Consider the following 22,264-nt stretch of genomic DNA (forward strand, 5'->3'; position numbering starts at 1 on the left):
ACGCTCCCTGAAGAAATTTCCCGCCAGTATTGTGCCTGACATCTGACTGCCGCGGGACAGAAGCATTTATCCAAAGTCCAGATGAGACCGCGGTTAGGATGGAGGCCTTCGGCGCCAAGGGCCAGAGTCCAATCTGGCTCTGCTCCTTCAGTGACCTTGTGCCTCAGACAAGTGACGGAGACCGGGGTGCCTCAGCTGCCGCTCTGTAAGATGGGGCCACTCACAGGGCGGATCAGGCTGCCCCAGGTTTTAAAGGTCAGAACATGTGAAAGTCACTTGCCACGGTGCCCAGCAACCTGCTGAAGAGTCCACACGGATCCCCATGATCAGTTATGCCCACGGGCCAGGACAACACTGGGCGATTTACAGGCATCGCCTCGTTTAATCTTCACATCAACCCATGGGTGAGAGTTGTTTGCCCCCACTTAATAGTGAGGCAACAAAGGTTCAGAGGGAAACAGCTTGCCCAAGGTCACTCAGCTCACGAGAGGCAGAAGCAAGACTGGAGCCCTGATGGGGTGTGACCAGAGCCACTGCCCAGATCCGCAGAGAAGGGCGGCTCCAGCCGTCCCCGGCTCCAGAGAGGCCTTTTGCTTTCTGGGGTGTGTGGCGGCAGACGGGGAGATCACTTTGGGGGCAACCAAATTCCTGCGCGTCAGACAGGCCAGACCCCAGGTGGCCTCCTGTGACCGGCTGAGCGTCACTTCCCCTTCTTGGCTGTGGAACAGTCAGGATGGGGCCTGAAGCTCAGGGGGAGGGTGGGGCTTTGTGCCAGAACCGAGGAAGGGCCTGCGCGGTCTGTGGGTGTGCACCCGCGGCTCCGTTCCGCTGTGCGGGTACAGGCTGGGGCTAGGACGGAGAGGAGAGGTGAGCCCTGCCCGCCGGCACGTACAACAGGGCACACGCCTGTAACAGGCACTCGGCGCCAACCGTGGAGGGAAAGGCAGGGGAAAGCCTTCCGAGGAGGTGGCACATGGCCGTTGGGCTTTGAAGCATGGGTAGGAGTTCACCAAGGGGAGGGCGGAGCAGGCACACGAAGGGGTACACGTCCAGAGCACAGCAGGCCTCCTGGCAGGTCACTCGGTGAGCCATGTGTCCTTGAGAAAATGGGGCACCCTCTCTGCGCCTTAGTTTCCTCATCCCCAGAATGAAGCCCTAGCAGCACCTCCCGCAGACTGTGAGGCCTGTTGGCAGATCCGTGTGCGGGCGAGGACCGAGTCCCACACGTAGCCAGTGGGCAGGGAGTGGAAGTGCCAGGAGCTGGCCCCGGCTGCCGCCCCTGCTGCCTCCCGGGCTGGTGGTGGCACACTGGAGATGTCTCAGAGGCGGCGGGCACACGGGGGGCGCTGGAGACTGCCGAGCATTGGGAGGGTTTGGGGAGTCTGACCCGGGAGGCAGGTACCTGCTGCCCTGGGAACAGCACTCCCGGCAGGGGAACAGCAGCGGCCAGAGCGGCCTGGGGCAGGAAGGGGAGGCCCGGCCACAGGGAAACCGCGGTTGGGTCCTGGAGGGCCTCGTGTGCCTGCTGCCATCGTGTGGGTGACGGGCTCATTCATCCGGGAGGCAGAATGACCACGTTGGTCTCTTAGAAAGGCCAAAGTGGACTGGAAGCCACGGGCTGGAGGCCAGGCACAGAGGGGTTATAGCGTCCAGGGGTGCTGCCGTGGCCTTGGCCAGGAGCAGGAGGACGCCAGTGAGCAGGGCTCAGTCAGCCGTCCAGAGGCAGAAGCATGGGTCACCGGCTGGAGAGAAGAGGAGGTGGGCGAGGCTGCGGGAGGCCAGCCCAGGCGGCGCGGCTTTCTGCGCGGCTCTCAGGGAGGCCCAGCATGGGCGCGAGGAGCGCCAGGGCCCTCGGGCTCCTTGTCAGACTTCACTCCACTAAATATGGACCTTGGAAGTCACTCCATCTCTCGGAACCTCGGCTTTCCCATCAGCAAAACGGACATAACGATGGTGCTTCCTGTGTTCGTGCTGCTGGTGACGCTGGTGACAGCAGGCCGGGGCAGCCAGCCCCTACCCTTCTCCCTCCTGCCTCGCCGCCTCCCTGACCGCAGTTCTTCTTCCACCGAGCTATGGCTGTGGACTCCGGTCTCAGAACGTCTCTGCTGGCCTGGCCAACTCCAGAGTCCACTGCAAGTTCTCCCTCTAGTCTCTCTCTCGCCCCAAAACTTGAAGAGGAGCCCCGGCTGCTGGTGCAGTCTGTCAGGCCGAGTTCCGCTTCTCTCCGGGTGAAGGGCCTTTGAGTGCGTATGGTTGCCGGTGGACGGGACCGACGAGGCGGGGCGGAAGGCACGGTGTGCGTCTGCCTGCGTCCCCCCACCCCTGTGTGTGTGTGTGTGTTATAACTGCAATTCGACCCTGCAGTTCAGGATCTTCCGAACTGGGCACAGAGAAGGAGGGCACTTGCTGGCTGCCCAGGCCTTTCCAGCAGGAGGGTCTCAGAGGGACGCGGTGGTGAGGAGGAGCCTGAGCCAGCGGGCTCCGGGGCAGGCGCGGGGCAGGGGCCAGGCTGGCGGGGAGGCTGAGGAGACCTTCTCGCTGGCCCTCCAGCAGGGGCACCAGGAGGAGACCCAGGCAGGCCAGAGACGCTCAGGACTGGGCCGGGACTGAGAAGGGCGGTGGGCCAGGGGTGACCCAATTGAGGCTGGAGGGCGCAGCCGGGCCGGGCCCAGCGGGGCTGTGCTGAAAGCCCTGGGACCAGCTGGCTCCCCGGCAGGACGAGGCCGGACGGGCCTGCATAGCTCCCTAGGGCTGGCCCCTGTCCCTGCTGCACCCCTGTCACAGCCAGTCTGCGCCTCCCAGGTCCTCTGGGACCCTGGGCTCCTCTCCTGTGAGGGTCTTTGGGAGGCCCTGGAATGTCCCATCCCGGGTCACCTCTGCCTGGCTCTGCTGCTCGGACTGCCCTCTCTTCCTCGCCCTCTGTTCCAGGTCCTGTTCTGTTCTTGTTTTCTCATGATTTGGTTACTTTGCATCCAGTGCCCACTCTGCCTGGTGCAACTCCTTGGGGTGGTGACCGCAGGCAGTGCCTGACCTGCTGTGGACCCTGTAATCCACCCATGCTGCGTGAGCGAGGAGCAAGTGAGCAGGAAGACGGGAACAGAGGGAGTGTCATGTGGCTAGGATAACCTCCGCGGACCAGTCACGTCTAGATTGGAAAGCTAACGAGCTATTTATTGCTGGTCCCAGGTTGTTAAATTCAGGAGGTGAGACTCAGGGCTTTAGAACGTCCCCAAGGAATGGGGTTTTATAAACCAAGTCAATAAATATCGATGTGGAGTCAGGCTTTCATGTGCAGAGGCCTCTGTGGGGAAGCGGGCTTCCCTCCTGATACTGGAGGCCCACCTGCCCCTCAGGAGCTCTGCTGCAGGGATCAGGCACCGGGGGCTCTGAAGTCCACAAATCTGCCAGAAAGGCTGAGGCCGGCCTAGGGCGGCCAGCTCTGCAGGATGCACGGCCCCTCGGCCTGCGGGAAATCCAGCCGGGAGCCAGCGCAGGCTCCCGCCCTCCCCGCACCTGGAAAACCAAGGCAGACTCCGTTCGCAGGAACTCAGGCCCAGCTCCAGTGTCCCTCCCTCCTCTCTCCCAGGCCTCCTGGAGCCCTTGACGCCACTCTGTGGCCCAAGTCTGGCCTCAGCACTGGGGACCTGCGCTGGTCCCAGTGCCGCCCCATGTGCTGCAACTGCCCGTGTCCATCTGTCCACCTCTCCCTCACCTGAAGACTCTGAGGTCTTGAGGGGCAGCGAGACCTGATTCACTGCCACTGCCCTGCCTCCCAAGTCTCTTCAGGAATGACGGACCTAAGTCGCAGGAGTTACCGGACCGCAGGACAGGGAGGCAGACTGGCCAGAGCCACCCCGGGCATCCTCACCCTGGTGCCATGGAACGTGTGGCCCAACCTGATGTGGGGCAGCCTTGGTCGGGCAGAATCCCAGGAACAGGGTGGGCTGCGCCCCGGCACCTGCTCGGCACTCACACCGATGGTGCCGGTCGCAGGGGCCGGCTGTCCCCCGTCTACACAGCACTCCTCCACCTGCACTAGGGAGGGACTGGGGCTTCAAATCATCCTGAGGCCTGAACTCCTCCCCCAAGAGGTTCTGACGTCATTGGTCGAGGTGGGACCAGAGAACCCGGATTGTCTCAAATGCTGCCCGGGTGACGCTAACAATGTGCGGCCGGCCAACATTACACAGATGAGAGGCACTTCCCTGGCTGCCCTGCACAGTCCGTCACCGGGGGACTTTACAGCAATGCCCCGGCCCTGCCTGTGGAACTAGACTCCTCGCAGCTGCGGCTCCCTGGGCCTCAGCATTGAAAGGCCCTCAGCTGCCCCTGGTGCAGTGGGGGCTGAAACCACGACCCTGGGGGTCCCTCCCTGCCGCGCGTCTCTTTTTCCAGCAACATTTGCTGAAGGCCTCTCTGCTCACATTTCAAGCTCTGGTGACATTCGGTGAATCAGACCCTGCTCCTGGGTGGAGGTTGTTAACACAGGGACAGTCAGGAGGGGCCCCTTCACCCACTGCTGTGGCCACCGGAGCGTCCAGCCCTGCCCGGGGCCACCTGCCTGTGTTTGGACCGGAATCACATGCGACCTGGCCCTCTGCATCTATTTCTTTCACTTAGCACATGGTTTTGAGGTCTCTCTGCGTGACTGAATAATGTTCCATTGTGTAGATACACCGTCATTCCTCAAGAGTCCTGGTCATTGGATCCGGGAACCCCCGTAACGCCCGAATCCTCAGATGCTCAGCTCCCTCATATAAAATGTACAGCATTTGCATAGGACCTAGGCACAGCCTTCTTTGTACAATCTCTAGGTCCCTCATAATCCCTAACACAAGGTAAATGCTGTGTAAATGATTGTTACATTGTATTGTTTAGGAAATAGCGACAAGAAAAATATCCATGTTCAGTAAGGAAGCAGTTTACTTTTCCCAGTTATTTTGATCCCCATGGTTGATGAAATCCATGGACGTGGAATCTGTGGATACGGAGGTTGATGTGCCAGGATCTGACTATCAACTCTTCAGTTGGGACTGTTTCTGCCTTTTGGTTTTTGGAAAATCTGGGCATTTGTAGTTTTTTACAAATGTCTACTGACCAGTGTTCCTGGGTCCTCAGCATGGGTGCGCAGGGTGGTGGTCCTGGGCGGCCCCCTTTCCTGTACTGTTCCAGTGCCGTCTTTGGGAGATCTGAGGGCGGATGAGTGACGTGGGGACATCTGGTGCGCCAGGTTCAGCCTCCATGGGCTGCTCCATTCAGCTCCACATGGCTCGGTCTGGTCTGGTCTCCCCTTGGACTCACTCTACGCCGTCTCCACCCCAGTCCCGGGCTGGAGCTGGTTCAGCAGAGGAAGCGGGGAGTGGAGGGGTGGGCAGCACACTGCTCCGACCGTACTTTAAAGCCGAGCGGCACACCTCTCTGTCTGAAACCTACACACGCGTGCGCGGGGATTTCTCTTGGAGTCTCCACCCAGAGGATTCCGACTGACTCCCTCCTGCCTCCCGCTTCCCCTCCGCCTTCCCACACCTCTCCCATCCGGCCTTAAAGCTGCCACAAGCAGCTCTGCTTACTTGGAGCCTCATGGCCTCCTGTCTTCTCCCGTCCTTACAAACAAGCCTTGGGGTGGAGAGAGAAGAGCAAGATCCCCAAAGCTGCTTTGGTTTTTCTTCTAAATCAAGAGGACCCCTCTCTCCAGGAGAGGAGTTCTGTAACATTTCTAGGCTAACAGACTCAAAAGGCTATCTGCTGTTAAAAATAACCCACACAAATATTCCACCAGGAACACCAGCAGGTTCTACCTTACACAGGGGTTGCAATGGGGCCGGTGTAAACCTGGAGCTGCCTCTGAAATTGCTCACCTACTCCCTCCTGATGAGTCCGATGGTGTTCCTGAAGCTCGCTGGTAGACAGTGGCCAGGAGCCAGGCTTCTAGTCTGAGTTCCTTGGGGACGTCGCTTGAGCAGGAAGGATGTGCCTCAACTTGTCTCCAGGATCTCTCTGGTTGCTGTGGGACACGCCATAGAGGCAAGGAAATCCCTGGTTCGAGGCTGTTTCCGTACTGTGAGGGAGAGGGGATGGCGGCCCTGGGCAGCTGGCAATGATGAAGTGGTGACAAGTGCTGGATTCTGGGTGATCCCGGAAGGCCGGAAGTGCAGCCTGGGGAAGAGGCCCACACATCCAGAGCTGAGGCCTGATGGCTGCAGAGTGGGTTGGCACTGCTTGCCAGTGAGGAGACTTAAGTGGAGCAGCGAGGGCGGGCAGGAGGCCCCTGGGGGTGGTCTAGGCACTGGGCGTCCACGCAGGCCGGAGAGGCAGTGGATGTCTAGATGGATTCAGCAGTGACGGGTGGTCACAGCAGAGGCTGGGAGCCCTGGAAGGAGTGCCTGCTGATCAATAGCCCCTCGCCACCCAGCCCACAGGAGAGTCAGTCAGCGTGGGCACAAGGAAGAGCCTCGATGATTTCGTACAAGGGGAAACTGAGGCCCGCGTGCACGCTGCGAGTCGGCGACAGAGCCCAGGCAGAGCAGCGTGCCGGGTCCCTGCCCCACTTGTAGCACGCACCAGCGTGGGTGACCCTGTCTCGTCTTCCCGCAGGTCACCATCCTCGTCAGCCTGGCCCTAGCGTTCCTCGCCTGCATCGTGTTCCTGGTGGTTTACAAAGCCTTCACCTACGACCACAGCTGCCCAGAGGGATTCGTCTACAAGGTAAGGGACTCGGGCGGGTGGGTGGTCCGGTCACCGTCGGCTGCAGTTGGGGGCTGACCCACTCTCTTCCATTCACTGGTGTCCAAATCCTGGGCCTGACAACCACTCTGCAGGCTGAAACCCAGTGTGTGTCCAGCAAGGAATTTCCGGGTTTCCTGAGGCCTCAGCCTCCAGCAGGGGGTCAGGTTCCTCTCCCAGGCAGCCCTGTCCAGGGTCAGGAGGTGTCCAGGCATGAGCAGCGCTCGCCAGCACCGGCCTTGCTTTTCCCCCTTGGCACAGTCTCCCCGGTAGGAGGGCAGGGTCCTTACCTCAGAGTGGCCCACGGAGCTTCTGAGGTTTCCCGCTGGCCTCGCAGCGGGCCCCTCCCCTGGCCCCTGCTCCAGCTGCAAAGCTTCCTTCAAAGAACTGAGCCACCTGATCTGGCGAGCCCCCTGCCCCCCTGAGCCTCAGTTTCCTCACCTGCAACCTGGGCTGGTGATGCCCAAAGATCTGCGTGAGTCTTCAAGGACAGATTCAGCCGGATCGGCTGGAGAAGGGCCGGCCAGATGCTGGGCTCTCGACACCTTAATTGCGGTAGAAACGGAATCTGATTTATGATGTTTACAGTCACCCTTCACTAGGCATTCATTGCATCTCAGGCTCTTGGCTGCACGTTTTCATAAGCATTCTCTCTATCAGGCCACACAGCCATTCTGAAAAGTAGGTTTGAGTGTCCCCATCTCTCAGGTGAGGAAAGAGGCGAAGCCTTCCACGAGGAGGGCTCCCCAAGGTTGGGGTGATGATCAGTCACGTTCCAGTGTGAACAGGTCCTGGGGTTCTACCCTACGACTTCCCCAGACCACCCTCCTCACGGCTAAAGGCCGGGACCTGAATGGTTGGGAACAGCTGGAACTGGGGACAGCTGCATCAATATGGTAGACGCACCCAGTGGAGCTCCATGGCACTGTGAGGACCCGCGAAGACGGCCCAGACCAGCAGGTAGAGCAGCCTCTAGGTGAAAGGAGGAAGAGACCGTCCACCCTTATGTGAGGAAAGGGAAATGAAAGGTGTAGCTTATTTTATAAGAAAGAAAGTCCAGAAGGATAAATTAAAACACAGCCTCATCAATGTTTATAGCAGCTCAATTCACAATAGCTGGATTGTGGAACCACCAAGATGCCCTTCAACAGATGAATGGATAAAGAAACTGTGGTATATACACATAATGGAATATTATTCAGCCATAAAGAAGAATAATATGGCATTTGCAGATAAATGGATGGAATTGGAGAACATCATGCTAGGTGAAATAAGCCAATCTCAAAAAACCAAAGGCTGAATGTTTTCTCTGATAAGTGGATGATGACAAATAATGGGGGTGGGGGGTGGGGGTGACAGAAGAATGGGAGAACTTTAGATTACATAGAGGGAAATGAGAGGAAGGAGCGGGAATGTGAAAAATGGTGGACTGAGACATGTGCATGCATGATTACATGAACGGTACAAATCTACATTGTGCACAAACATAGAAACGAACAGATGTTCCCCACTTGTGTACAATGAATCAAAATGCAGTCTGCAAAAATAAAAAAAGAATTAAAAAAAAAAGAATTAAAAACCCTTTAGACTTTCCTCCCAAATTATTCAATTAAATTGAGACCTATAATCAAAAAAAAAAAAAAAAACAACAAAACTACTAAAAACGGTTACTCAGGGACAGGGAGGGAACAGAGTGGAGGGACAGGGATGGGAGGCAGGCTCCTCTGTGTGTCTTCTTAGACGTTTGTCCACAAGACGATAAGTGACTGACGTATTTGGAAAATTTTAAAAAAAATAAGAAGAAAACCCTGACAATTAGAAACAAGCTAAACCAAGAACCTGGCCCTAAATCAAGTTGAGAACATAAACTTAGAAAGAAAATAAGTACTTCGAGTGACTGAGGCGTACGGGACGCTGACGTCCACCCTCAGTGGAAGGTAGAGGCGCCCGTGACTTTGGAGGGGTTGTGACACGGCAGGCCCACCAGAAGATGAAAATGACACAGGCGGAATCGGCACGCAAGTCACCAGCACGGCGAGCCTCACCTGGCCTGCGTCGGGCGCCGCCTCCCGCCCAGCCTGGTTTACACAAGGGGTCCGCCGTCTCGGGTAGTCGGACGCCACGTTGAAAGGAGAGACACTGTCACCTGGTTAGAAAACGACCACCCTTCCGAGTTGGGGACTCTGTCCTCGGGGTGCAGAGAGCCACAGAACCAAGTCCAAGTTCATTCAGGTCTGACTCTGAGGAGGAAGACTGGTATTATCTTGCGACTGTCCTACATATGTTAAGAGCTAATGCAAATGCAGGATTATATTAATATTGTCAGGAACCAAGACTTCCGAAATAAGAGAAAAGAGATACAAATGTTAAATGCAGAGCATAGAATAAGCAGCCACAGTCTGCGGCCAGCAGCCCAGGGCAGCCCCTGGGGCCAGCGGAGGGGAGCTGGGGTCAGGGGAGCCTGCAAGCAGGGAGGCTGGCCTTGGGGAGGTCAGCCGGGTTCATTTCCTCTGGCTCCTTCCAAGCGATGGTGATGTGACGGCTGGGGGAGGGCAGGCCGGGCAGGGTGTGTCGCCCTCTTCGCTGAGCCGGGCTCCCGTGGGTGCTGTGTGGCGGGTGGGTGGGCTGGCCGCCCGCCGCGCACCCCTGATGGCGTCTCCTTCTTCCCCAGCACAAGCGCTGCATCCCGGCCTCGCTGGATGCCTACTACTCGTCCCAGGACCCCAACTCCAGGAGCCGCTTCTACACGGTCATCAGCCACTACAGCGTGGCCAAGCAGAGCACTGCCCGGGCCATCGGGCCCTGGCTGTCGGCCGCCGCTGTCATTCACGAGCCCAAGCCGCCCAAGACCCAGGGCCATTAGGGGCCCACCCGAGCCGGAGTGGGGGTGGGGCGGGCAGGGGCCCCCAGGCTCGGCCAGGCTCAGCGGCCACACAGCACTGTCCTCCTGGGATGTGGGGGGGGGGGGGCGGGGCGGCACTCTCCGAATGTCGTGCACTGGAGTTGTCTGAACCGTGTTCCTTTGTCCCTTGGTATTGTTGACTCGGCCCCAAGTCAGGCTCCTGTACAAAGGCATGTTTCGTGTTGGTCGTTCCCATGTAAGATACTCTCAAAGCCGCTGCTTCTTCTTTGTTAGGAACATTTAAAAAACAGAAAAGGAGAGAAACAGAGAAGGAACGGAGAGCGTGGGCAGCTCCATCTGGGAGGTGGCGAGGGGCGGTGAGGAGCCGCGTCCCTGGGCATCTCAGAGGAGCCGCAGCCCCAGTGTGGGCTCGGCTGAGTGAGTGACGGACGGGGCGCCTGGTTGCCCCTGATCTGCCCCAGGGCAGGAGCGCGGGAAGCCAGGAGTGGCCGGGCGGAAGGAAGGACCGGGTTTGGCATTTTCCAGCCCAGAGTGAAGCATACTGACCTCTGGTGCATTTGCAAGATGGGCACAAACTTCAGGTGGGCACTGGTACCAGGGCTGGGCAGCCCCCGGGGCTCCGAGTGCGGGTCCTGTGGCCCTTGACTTGCAGCAGCAGGTACTGAGACGTGGGCAGATTTGTCCTTGCCTTTTTCTGGCTTTTCTAGATCTACTCCTGGGTGCGCCCGTGTCTGTGAGCTGGCAGGGCAGAGAGGGAGAGGAGGAAGGGGCAGCAGGAGGAAGGCCCAGCCGGCAAGAGGGGCTCAGCCTTGTGGTCCAGTGCGGAAATCTCCAGACCTGGATGGTGACCAGGGGCCAGGAGCCACAGCCAGGAAGAGACTAAGATGGGCTGCAACAGAGCCTGGCCCTTTCTACAGCAAGTTGACAAAGGGGACTTCCTTTTGCCCACTTGGTTGTGTTGAAAGAGCACATTTGTCCAAACCCGGCAACCGAGTTCTAGAAGCTCCTGATGGAGGGCCACGTCTAGCATGGCCCAGGCCTCCTGCTCCCAGGCCCTCACACGCTCCAGGGAGGCCTGCCCGGGGCGTGTTGCTCGGGGGCCGGCAGGCCTGGGCCCGGCTGGGAGAGCTGGTTATTTGAGATGCGTCACTGTTTCCCCATTAGTCTCCGACAGGCCTGTCAGAGGGTGTTTTTGTGGCTTGCTGTGTTGCTGCAATCATCGTGCACAACAGCTGGGTAACAAGGCTGCTATCGCTCAAACTCCCCTGCCAAACGCTCTCGTCCGTTCTTCCTCCTCCCCACCCTCCCATCACCCTGAGTCACCTGTAAATTCATTTGTCATCTAAAGCGGAATAACAAATTGTCCCTAGCAAAACCGCTGAGCGCTTTATAATTTTGTGGTGTATTTTTGTCAGTAGGTAGCAGAGGCTGAAGTATTTTTTGGTGTAATTCTCGAAATTTTCTGACAGGAAACAAATAAAGATAGATGTGTCTGCGAGCCTGGACCGTCCCTGGCGGCTTCGTCTACCTTCTTCTCAGGGAGACCGATGGCGGCGCGGGGGGAGGGTCCCCGAGGCGCGACTGGAATGGGACCCTGGGGGATCTCCACCTTGAGGCCACTGGGGCCTGCCCTGAGGCTGAGGTCCTCAGTGAGGACGGGGAGATGCACCTGGCCACCTGCAGCCCGAGTTCATTCCACAAGCCCCTGCTGGTCTGCTTCCCAGGCTGGGCCCCCAGCCTCTGGCCCGTCCTCCGTTCCTAAGGTTGGAGGCCCCGTGACTGAAACGCCCCCCAGGCCCCGCCTCCTGCCTCCCTGCCTTGGGTGGTGGTTCTGGCACCTGGCTTTAGGGACAGACCATGCTGAACAGTCACCGCCCTGAGGTCTGCCGCCAGCCTTGGACGTGGAGATGTGGCCTAGGAAGGGTCTGCCGGTGGCTTCCTCAAAACACACCGGTGGCTCCCCACAGCTGGAGGAGGGAGAGGACGGGCTGGGGGGACCTTCTAATCAGCTCGTTTAGACTTGTGTGACCTTGGAGGTCGGGGCTATCACCCTGCCAGACACACGAAGAGCTTGCGGCTCAGAGGGACAAAGAGCCGCCCTCAGGCCCCAGTAGAGGAACTGGGATTTAACCCAGGTTTGTGGGACCCTTTGCCCCCAGAACTGCTTCTGTTCTGTCAAGGACCCTGAGCAGCACTGCGAGGTTACAGCTGGTCCCTAGGAAGTCAGGTTCCGCTGCCATCAAGCAGCACACTCGTCCTCACCCGGACTCGGGCTACGTGGTCCATGCGGAGGCCACATGTGCCTAGGCGCCCCTGCTCTGTGCCGTCTAATTCCTATGACCCTCCTGCTGGTCCCGGGGGGGTGGGTGCCCTGCCCCATGCCACAGCCATCGGCCTCATCTAGAAGGACACGGAGGCCAGAGCGAGCGGAGACCGCAGGCCTGGGGCTGCACCAGTGCCATCCTAGCCCAGGTGTTTTGCCACCAGCGTCCTAACGGCTCCGCCAGCTGCATGACCACGGATCTCTGCATCTCGCCCTTTGGTTCACAATTGTGCTGTGTGTTCCCGCTTCCTTAGATGGCAGGCCACTTGAGGAGGAGCTGGGTGGAGGCGGGTAGAGCTGGAAGTGGAGGCCCCAGCCGAGCGCTGTGCTGGGGGTGACTGCACGCCCGATGGGATCCTGCCCTTCCCAGGGTGCAGGCTGTTGGGTGCAGGGCGTCAGACAGCTCCTCCTTGCGCACCCAATCTGCCTTCAGGGACAAGTGCTGGCGCGGCCTGGTGGCCTCGGGGCTGGCCTCCCACTCCGGAGGCCGGCTGATCCACATGGCCGTCACGTCAACACCAGTGCATTTTTCAATTACACAGAGTCAGCTGCAGACTTAATGAACACATGTTCAAACATCCTGTTATAAATGGATTTGCCACCCTGTTGCTTCAAAAAACAAACCGAAGCTATCTTTTCTGTGTCCTGAGTCAGCCGTGGGTGCGCGATAGGAAACAATGGCGCTGGAGGGTCAGCGTGATGGTGGCTGTTCTCCCTGAGGACTGACCCTGGGGGGTACTGTTCCCGGTGGAGTTAGGAGGTTCCCGTCAGAACCAAGGAGGACGCCTCAGTCCTGCCATGGACATCCCTGGGGTGGCAGATTCGTTGCAAGGGTTTAACCAAAGAGATTTGGTCAGGAGCAAGCTCCTGAGTTTGGAGGGTGGGTCTCACAGAGCCCTGCTGGGTGTCGGGGGCTCCAGGGAGCCAGGCAATGATCGCGTTGAGAAGGCCCCCCCTGCAGGTTTCGTACACTTCAAGAGCTGTTTATCCATACGGGAACCTTTTTGAGAGGCCGCCAGGTAAGGTGGGACCAAGGCTGGGCAGCAGCCGATGGGGAGGGGGCCTGATTGTTCCAGAAGTTCTGGAACCAGAGGGGCAGCCAGTGTGGGTGTCCACCAGGAGTTCTTGGAAAAACTGGCCTCACCACTGGCCCTGTAGGACGGGTTGCTGTTGACCGGGAGAGCCGGGGAGGCGTGCTGCCCAGGGCCACCCTCCCAGGCAATAGAGGCGTCTTCAAGGAGCGGAGCATCTCCCTGTGCCAGCCCTGGATGCGGAGAGCACAGCTGTGCTCACGAGGCTGCCCTGCCCCCACTGCCCTGGGGTCAGCCACCGGGCTTGGGGAGAAGGGCCAGAGGTGAGTGAGCAGGCAGTGGCCAGGTGCTGGAGGAGCAGTGCTGGCTCTGGGCACGCCCAGCCGTGGGTCAGGTCAGGAGATACAAGGGAGGCTCCGTTTCCCTTGATCAGACTCCCAAGAAGCACACAGCACCATCTCCTTAAAAACCAGCGGCCAGCGAGCAGTGCAGGGGAAGGGCTGGTTTCCATGGCAACCTGAGCGCGCCTTCCCCCAGATCCCGCTCAGTCTGGCACAGCGGAGTTCCTCCGACGCCTTCCTTTGGTCAGAAGTGACCTGTGTCTGAGAACACAGACCCAGCATCCAGGCTGCAGCCGCCTCCGACGTGCCGCCCGTCCCTGGATGCCTCTCCCTGCTCTGTCCAGGTGCCTTCCCTTGCTCTGCCTTTGTCTTCCTCTGTCTCCTTTGGAGAGAGTGTCACCAAGAGGACATGCAGGGACTTGGTGAATTTGCATATCAATTTGAGATCCTGCCCAGTGACTGCATGTGGGGTGGGCATATGGTGGAAGGGGAGGAGAGCCAGCCCTGGTTCTGGCCTCGGCCGCCCCCCCTGCCCGCCTATGCTTCTGCTTCCTCATCTTTGAACCAGGGCGGTATGTGTTCCTGCTTTGCTTTGGAGAATTCCATGAAATAATGTTTAAAGATCTACCTGTAGTTGACCCTCGACAAACGGTAGCCGCTGTGGCAAGCCTCACCCAGCCTGAGGAATCATGTGTGAACTGGAATTACTTAACGCTCCACCCTCCGATAGGGTCGCCCTGGGTTAAAAGGAGGCAGGGCCTGCTCGGCCCAGGGTGAGCTGCTGCCCTCTCCTCTGCCTCCCCGAAGCTCCTGGGCCCCGCCAGCCTCTCCTGACACCTGTCAGTGGGTCCTCCGGCAAGCCACAGTCTGCCGTTTCTCCAGGTCTCCTAACAGCTTTTAGTTGCTAAATTTAGTTACACAGGTCTATCATTTCTTCGCGGGACAGCGTTGACTAGCTGCATTCTGAATGATGACATCGAAGTATCGCTTTGGAATCTGCCGCGGACCCCTGCCGATCCTGATCAAACGCTGCACGTACATTAAAAACGTGCCTGCAGAATTCCTTCAGCTCACTCACCTGTTTTCCTCAGCAGGATCGCCTTCCTGGTCCAGGAAGTGACCTGAGATCTCTCTGTGCACTCGTGGGACTCCTGTGGAGTGGGCAGGTCCCTCAGAGGTGTCCCCAGGGTCGCACTGAGCATGTGGTTTGGGGGAAGAGTCACACAGAAGGGGCATGCCCTGCCCAGAGTGTCCCCTTGGTGCGTGCCACAGGGACCTGGGGACCTGCTGGCCACACTCGCCTTGAGTGGTCTCACTGTTCATCGGGGGGCAGCACATTTCCCCTTGGTAACTCGAGGACCTCGGGGACGTACTTGGAGGAAGAGGGGAGTGGCTGTTCCTTCCTAAGCTCCCGTGCTCCCCGCCGGCTGCCACCAGCCGCCCACCTGCAGCGGGGGCGGCTGCAGGGTGTCTGAGCCGTGCCTTTCTCCTCCCTGCGACCCTCTGTTCCTTACTTGAGGAGCGGGCTTCCCTTCTCCACAGTTACTGCCCAGCAACCTCTGAGAGCCTAAACTCGCGGATCCCCTTATTCCTGGGCTAAACTGAACGCTCGCTCACGGCATCGCTGAAGTCCTTCCAGTTTTGGTCATTGGGAGATCTCTCATGTTGTCTCCTGTGTCTTTTCTTTTGATAAAACCCATTTTTGAAAAGAACTTTGTTATTTTCTGTCATTACAAGATACTCCAGGTTCCATGGGTATTTCCCTTTCCCAGTCCTGGTGTTGACTGTGTCTCGGGGAAACGGATTCCTTTCATGGGGGAGAGATTTAGAAGCCAAGATCTGGACATTACCTGTGCTCATTGCCACAGAGGATCCTTGTTGGTAGGTTCTCTTGGCATCCGGAGCCAAGAAATGAGGGATGCTCACTAGCTTGCTTATCTATCTATCTATCTATCTATCTGTCCATCCATCCATCCACCTACCCATCCATCCGTGTATCATGATCTATCATCTATGTATCTAGTATCTATCACTATCCACCTGTGACCTATCTATCACCTGTCTACCTACTACCTATTATCTATCCATCCATCACCTGTTGCCCGTGTCAAACACGCCTGGGTCAATTTTGACCCCCCTTACACCAGCGCAACACCACGGGGTCTACCCAGCATTCCCTCTTTGTTTGCGTATCACTCCTTTCTCTGACCGTGGGGATACGGTCCTACATCTCCAGGATGCTTGTTCATGCATCTCCAGCATACACTTATGGTTCTGTCAGGTAGATGAACTTTTTGGACATTTAGAATTCCTGACATCCCTAGCGACACTTTTTTGGGTCATCTTACACCGTTCTTGTTGCTCTTTGTCGTACTGCTTTGTCGTACTGACGATGGAAGCCAGGGGGACCCCAGTCCTTTTTATCATTTTAGTTTTCATACAGGGACTCGCTATGTCCGGCTGGGCTTGAATTTGCAATCCCGTTGCTCAGCCCCCGAGTGCTGGACCTCAGGCCTGTGGCCTGTTCCGGCTACCACTGTGCTTCTTGGTGTGCCATCTTTCTTTGTGTTTGTTTGTAAAGACTCTCGTGTAGAGCCAAAGCCACCTTTTACTTCCTGAAGGCCAGCACTGTTTGGAGGAGGGTACTGCACGGTGTCCTACGTGTGGTGACTTCCACCACTGCCCGTGACTATGGGATCTAATCCGACACTACCCTGTGTGTCATGGACACAGACCCCATCTGCTCTTGCAAGGATGCTGGCCCCCCATAAAGAGCTCACCCCCAGCTTACTCCAGGTATTTCTGGGAGCCCCCAGGTGGGATCTCACGTGTGTTCAAGAACAAGGGTGCACCTGCTGAGTGCTGCTGAGCTCCATGGATGCCAAAGGGCAGCTCCACAGAAGCCCAGTGTCCTTCGAGCCCCCTGCCAACTCTGGCCCGGTGGGCTGAGCAGACACGGGTCCTCTTTCACTTGGATCTCACTCTGATAAGAGGAGCTGCTGCAGCCTCTGCAGCTCACACCTCGGGGTCCTACAGCTTTAACCAAAGGGTTCTCTTTTCCTTCGTGTTCTGCCCACACCTCTGCCCCGTCCAGGATGGACCCATTGAGGAAGGCAGGCTGCACTGGAGGACCAGTGTGAGTGACATGTCACGCCTGGGTTGTGGGTGAGTCACACATCTGACCGTTCCTATCTGCACTCACAAGGCTCAGCAAACGGCGACCTCACTCTGCCCGCCGCAGTCCTGTGGCGGCAAGGAAATCCTTCCCTACAGAGTTCTCCTGCTGCTAAATGTGATGCCGATGGTGTCAGAGATTGCAGGCTCTCCAGAAAGTTCCATGGCTCCCTTCCATAACATGGGGTTGTCACCAGCACCACCACAATGGCCTTGAATGATCTTTCCCACCCTCTTGCTTCTAAGCTCTTTTAAGTTCTTGTAATCTCCAGTTGAATGCGCATGAAAGTGAAGTGGACCACTGCTGGGCTGGACCTTCAAGCAAGCGAGGGGACTCTGCTGTCTGTTCCTCACCAAGTCTCCCAGTGCAACACCTGGAGTTCTGCCAAGGACTGTCCGGCCTTAGGAGACGGTGGACTCACAAGATGGAAGGAGCCGGATCTTCACGGGGAGGACAGTTAGCTCCCCACACTGGGCTGTCACCTCTGTCACATGAGTGCAAACCAGCTTTCACAGTCTTAGTGAAGTTTGGGGTTTTATTTGCTATAGTGGAAAGAATCGCCTTGACCAATACACAGATGGAATCTGTCCTCCGTCTGGATCCTGTACCTGGTGCAGGCCTGGTTGTGACAATGACGACCATCGCAAGACCCAGCTCCACTCTCCCTTGGTGACTCTCCAGGAAACTGCTTGGGCCAAGCTCCCTGCTCTTCCAGGCATATTCTGTCCTCAGGACTCCGTGCAGGTGTCTGTTTCTATGACATCTTTCCCGATCTCCCCAAACCAGGCAGGATCCTCCTAGATCCTGTCTATCAATTTGTCACAGAATTATCAGTCTGTTTTCATCACTAGGTTGTCTGTGAGCCCCTGGAATGGATGGTGGAATGGATGGAGGGGAAGGTCCCCTCTCTCCCAGTGACCTCTAAATGTCCACCTTCAGCTCATGCCTTTCCCAAAGCACCTCCTTCTGTCATTCCTAACTGAATGCCCTCAGGCACCTCAGCATCACCCCAAACCTAAACCATAGTCCCTCCAAATATGCTTTGTTTCTTCTGCCGTTTGAACTGGGTGACGACTTCACCAACCGCTCAGCGTTGCAGATGGAAATCCCTGCTGTCATTATTGTTATTTTGTAGGTGAAGAAATGGAGGTCAGGAGGGGCCGGGGGCTGGGTGTGAACCCCTCCTGCAGCTCCTGCGCCTGGGCGGCGACCCTGCACCCTGGCAGGAGCCCTGGGGGTCCCACCCACACCTGTCTTCCTCCACCTTCCTCACAGCCCCCCTCCTGCCAGCTTGGAGACCCCAGCCCGGCTCCCCTGCAAGACTGACAGCCACCACTCACGTCTCCACGCGGCTGGCATCTCCCCCGAGCTCCAGATAAACACATTTGATGAGAAGAATGTTTCTTTCTATGTTGGTAATTTATTCCCTGCTATGCAAATTGTCAAATTAATTAAAAAAGGAGAGAACAACACGGTTCAGACCAACGAGCTGCTGAAAGAGGAACAGAAGAAGCTGTCAACAAATGGTGGCATCTAGAGCACCTGGGCCCGGAGTCACAGACCTGTGTGGAGTCCCGGTGCCACGGCTCTCTGCTGGGAGATCCTGGGCAGGTCGCATCTCCTCCCTGAGCCTCCCTTCCCGAACTTGGAAATGAGAATACTAATTTCCGCTTCGCAGGTTGTTGTGAAGATCATTTGAGAAAGTATACGAGCGTTTGGGGATTTGAAGACGATGCTCTGGAAGTAGGGGAGGGTGATCCTTTACAATAATCTGCAGAAAAGCAAACTTTGGCCCATGTGTCCTCTTAAGGCTAGAGCCCATGGCCACACTGCTGGACACTCATGGAGTCAGGACTTGTGTACGTCTCTAACTCTGTCCTGGGTTGGATTGTGTCCCCAAAACAGATATGCTGAAGTCCTGACCCCCGTTATCTCGGAAGGTGACTTTATTTAGAGAGAGCATCTTCACAGATGTAATCAAGCTAAAAGGCAGTCAGGTAGGGCGGGCTCTGGTCCAACATCCCGGCGTCCTTTTGAGAAGAGGGCTAGGACACAGAGACGAGCAGAGGTGACAGTCCTGTGAAGGCAGACATTGGGGTGCTGCCTCTGGTGCCAGTGAGCACCAGACTCACCAGGAACGCACCCGCAGCAGGGGAGAGCCTGGAAGGAGAGACCAACCCCGCCACTTTGTATCTTAGCCTCCAGAACTGGCTTGAATCATGTGCAGCCAGCACCAGTGGTTCTCATATGTCAGCTCCAGAAAACTGTCACCGGCTCCCAGACTGCACGACACGAGGCCTCATGGGCTCATTATAGTTACCACATTCCAAGCCCAGCAAGTTCAAGTCTGTTCACCCACATGCAGGCTGGCCGAACTGCAGATCTCACCTGCAGGACGACAGGCACATGGCCAAACGCAGCTCCAAGGTGAACTGTCCCCGTGCGGATGGTGCCCAGGCTGCCTGGATTCACTGCTGGGGAGGACCTGGCCTTGCCCCTAGGAAGCTCCCAGGTCGACACTCACGAGAAAGGACACAGGTTACCTAATGGGCTTACGTCACGGCATCTGCTCCCGGGGTGCACAGTGTGTGAGGCCAGGCCAGTCAGGAGCATGGTCAGCGCGCCCAGGAACATCTATGACCACCATGCTGCTGTTAGCTGGCTGCAAGGGGAAGGAAAAACGGGAGCAGAACCTCATTTCAACTGGATGAGCCGGAAACCGCACTCTTCCTCACGAGTTTGCTGTTAACTTTCAATCTCTTCTTTGCAATCGGGAGAGGTAGATAAAATAGCATCAGCAATTTGGGCTGAGAATCAGCAAAGGTAGTTGGCATTTAATTGCATTTGGAAAGAAAACAGAGAACATCTTTTAAAGCCATTGTTGTATTTTCTGCAGCGAGAAAAGTGGTGCTTTTAATTAGTAGTTCTTTGACCCCTTTCTCAGCAACACAGAGGACAGCTGCCCGTGCTGGGCTGGATTCCAAATCTGCATCCAGCTCCGTCGGGCTTCCTGAGCAAGGGCAGGGAGCCGAGGGATGCCTCCTCTCTGCGAGGGGCACTGCCCTCCAAAGGGGGTCCAGATACCTTCCGCAGCTCTGGAAGGAAGCCTCCCTCCACTGAGGCCAGGCAATGCCTGCGGTAGGAAGGCGCCAGGGCTGTTCTGTTGCCCCTGAGCGTGTCCTTCCTTCGGCCCATCAGACAGCTTCACAGAGGCTGATCAGATGTTTTGCAAATGAATTTCCTTCCCAAAAGCAAAGGACCACTACCTGCCCCCAGTGCAATGAGACAAAGGAGAATTCAGCTCACCCGAATCCTCTTGAGTGACACTCTGTTTATTTGGCAGAAACACCTTGAAAAGTCAGTGGAGGATGATTGACAGCTGAGGCAGCAATCTTCAAAATGTTGACTACCAGTTCCATAAAACAAGAGCTGGGCACAGTGGCACACCCCTGTAATCTCAGCAGCTCCGGAGGCTGAGGCAGGAGGATCATAAGTTCAAAGCCAGCCTCAGCAACAGCGAGGTGCTAAGCAACTCTGTGAGGCCTGTCTGTAAATAAAATACAAAATAGGGCTGGGGATGTGGCTTAGTGATCAATTGCCCCTGAGTTCAATCCCCAGTATCCCTGCAAACAACAACAATTTCAAAAGCAATATTTTTCCCTTAAGCATTTTTAGAACAAGGCACATTTCCTTTAAATCACAAGTTTAAGCAATTGTAGAAGATATGACTTACTGTTTATCATATTCAAGTATGTGCTTCAAATATATTTGCTTTGAAAGCTTGTAGCTGCATGTTTAGCTCTTTCAATAATTTTTATGGAGATGTAATATTTGCATTTTTATAGGGCTCAGTAACATAACTTGATCCAGGTACACAATGTGTAGTGATCACATGAGGGTCTCCTCAAATTCTGCTCATCTTCATCTTGGGAACTTCTGTCCTCTTCAGGTAATTTTGGAATGAATCATAGACTCTTGTAGACTTTATTATCTTACTAGACTATAGAAAGCTCTTTCAGTTTTGAAAAATGTCTGCCATGTGCGCAAATGGCAAGACTGTCTAATTAAACCATCAGCCAGTTCAAGCCGTATATCAGAAAACATCTGACTTCATTATTTAGTTCAAATAAACTTGACCTTGAGTCAAATATCTCCCTTCTGAATTCTAAGTTAGACAAACAGGCAGAGACTGATATGGAAGGTTTAATGAAGCCAGCAGGGAGCCTGCGAGGACTTGCTGCTGTCCCCCACCGAAGGCCTTTTCTTTGCCAGCTGAGGCCCTCTGTGGCGGAGCATTGCGGTAACACAGGCTGGATGGGAGGTGGGCTCGCTTTGGCTCAGTGGAGGGGGGCACTCTACAAGGGGAATGGAAATAAGGAGAACAGCCCTTGGCAGTTGCCAGAGAGCTCGTTATGGTTTGGATGTGGGGTGTCTCATGTGTGGACACTGCAAAGGGGTTCAGAGGAGAAATGATGGGGTTATAGGAGTCTTAGCCCAGTCAGTGAATTAATCCCCAATGGGGACGGACTGAGAGGTAAGTGAAGTGGTGCGTGTGGCTGGGGGGTGGGAATGGGGGCGTGGCTTTGGGTATATATTTGTATCTGGCAAGCAGAGTCTTCCTCTCTGCTTCCTGATCACCATGTGAGCGACTTCCCTCCACCGCACTCTTCTGCCATGATGTTCTGCCTCACCTTGAGCCCTGAGGAATGGAGCCAGCCTTCTATGGGCTGAGACCTCTGAAATTGTGAGCCTTCAAATATTTTTCCTTCCCTACAGTTGTTCTGGTCAGATCTTGAAGTCACAGCAGTGAAAAAGCTGACTAAACCAGGGCTCATTCTAGAATCAAGCACTCTGGAAGCTGAAGGTCTGCCAGTCCAGTGCCCTACCCAAACCCAAGTCTTGGTGCATCCTCCAAGAGTCTGAAGGTTCCCAGATAGTATCTCCGAGAAGGGGTTGTTTAGGTGCGCTAAGGGTGAGAGAGCTGGAGCTGAGTTTTCTGGGTCAGCACTCAGAACCGCAGTGCAGAGGGGCCTAACCAGGAGGCCAAATGTGGAGGCCTCAGCTGCTGGTGGGAAAAGAATAGAGAAACGACACTAAAATCCCCTCACGCCTCTCAGCCCAGGCTGTCCCCTCTGGTACTGAACTGGCCAAACCTCCTCAGAGTTAATTTTTAAAATAGGGATATTAAAATATTCCACATTTCAGGCCTTTTTGGTTTTTTTGGTTTTTTTTGTTTGTTGTCCCAAGAAGTTGCTCTCCAAGCCCCAGTTAGTGTCCTGGAGGTAGTAGGGATTATTCAGAGCACACACAGAGGAGCAGTCCTGCCCTGTGGCAACCCTTTGTAAAAGATGGGAAAGGTCTTTGTGCTGCAGGCAGTACTTGCAAAGCTCGGTCACCTTTCCCAGGACACGGCAGAAGCTTCCCAACCAGTCTCCTTCCTGGTCGGCCTCTCCCTTCTCTGGTGCATCTTGCTCAGGGGCCTCCAGAACGATGTCCCTTTGCAAAATCTTAGGAGATGTATGGTAATACAGAATGATGCAGCTACTTTGGGAAAAGTTCTTGAAGTTTCTTTAAATAAAACTAAATATATATATATGTATACACACACACACACACACACACACACACACCCTCTCACCTAACAGTTGCATGCCATGAGATATGAAAGCACATGTCCTCATAAAGACTCATACAAGAACACCAGGGCAGCATTTCCATAATGACCCAAATATTGGGAAAAGCCCAGGTGCGCATCTGCAGACCAATGGGCAGATGGACTGCGAGGAGGTCTTCAAATGGAATGACATT

The 22,264-nt window shown here is 56.1% G+C and overlaps 1 protein-coding gene across 2 annotated transcripts in view; it reads left to right on the forward strand.

Annotated features, from left to right (window-relative positions):
• Nucleotides 1-11,086, forward strand: part of Nsg2 (neuronal vesicle trafficking associated 2) — a 58,067-nt gene extending 46,981 nt beyond the window's left edge. For both annotated transcript variants that reach the window (XM_047556079.1, XM_047556080.1), the window contains exons 4-5: nucleotides 6,595-6,705; nucleotides 9,395-11,086. In XM_047556079.1, the coding sequence (XP_047412035.1) occupies nucleotides 6,595-6,705; nucleotides 9,395-9,586 (303 nt within the window). In that variant the 3' untranslated portion in view covers nucleotides 9,587-11,086. The remainder of the gene's footprint in view (nucleotides 1-6,594; nucleotides 6,706-9,394) is intronic.
• The last annotated feature ends 11,178 nt before the right edge of the window (nucleotides 11,087-22,264 follow it).

Source organism: Sciurus carolinensis, chromosome 6 (genome assembly GCF_902686445.1).
Source record: "Sciurus carolinensis chromosome 6, mSciCar1.2, whole genome shotgun sequence".
Lineage (NCBI taxonomy): Eukaryota > Metazoa > Chordata > Mammalia > Rodentia > Sciuridae > Sciurus > Sciurus carolinensis.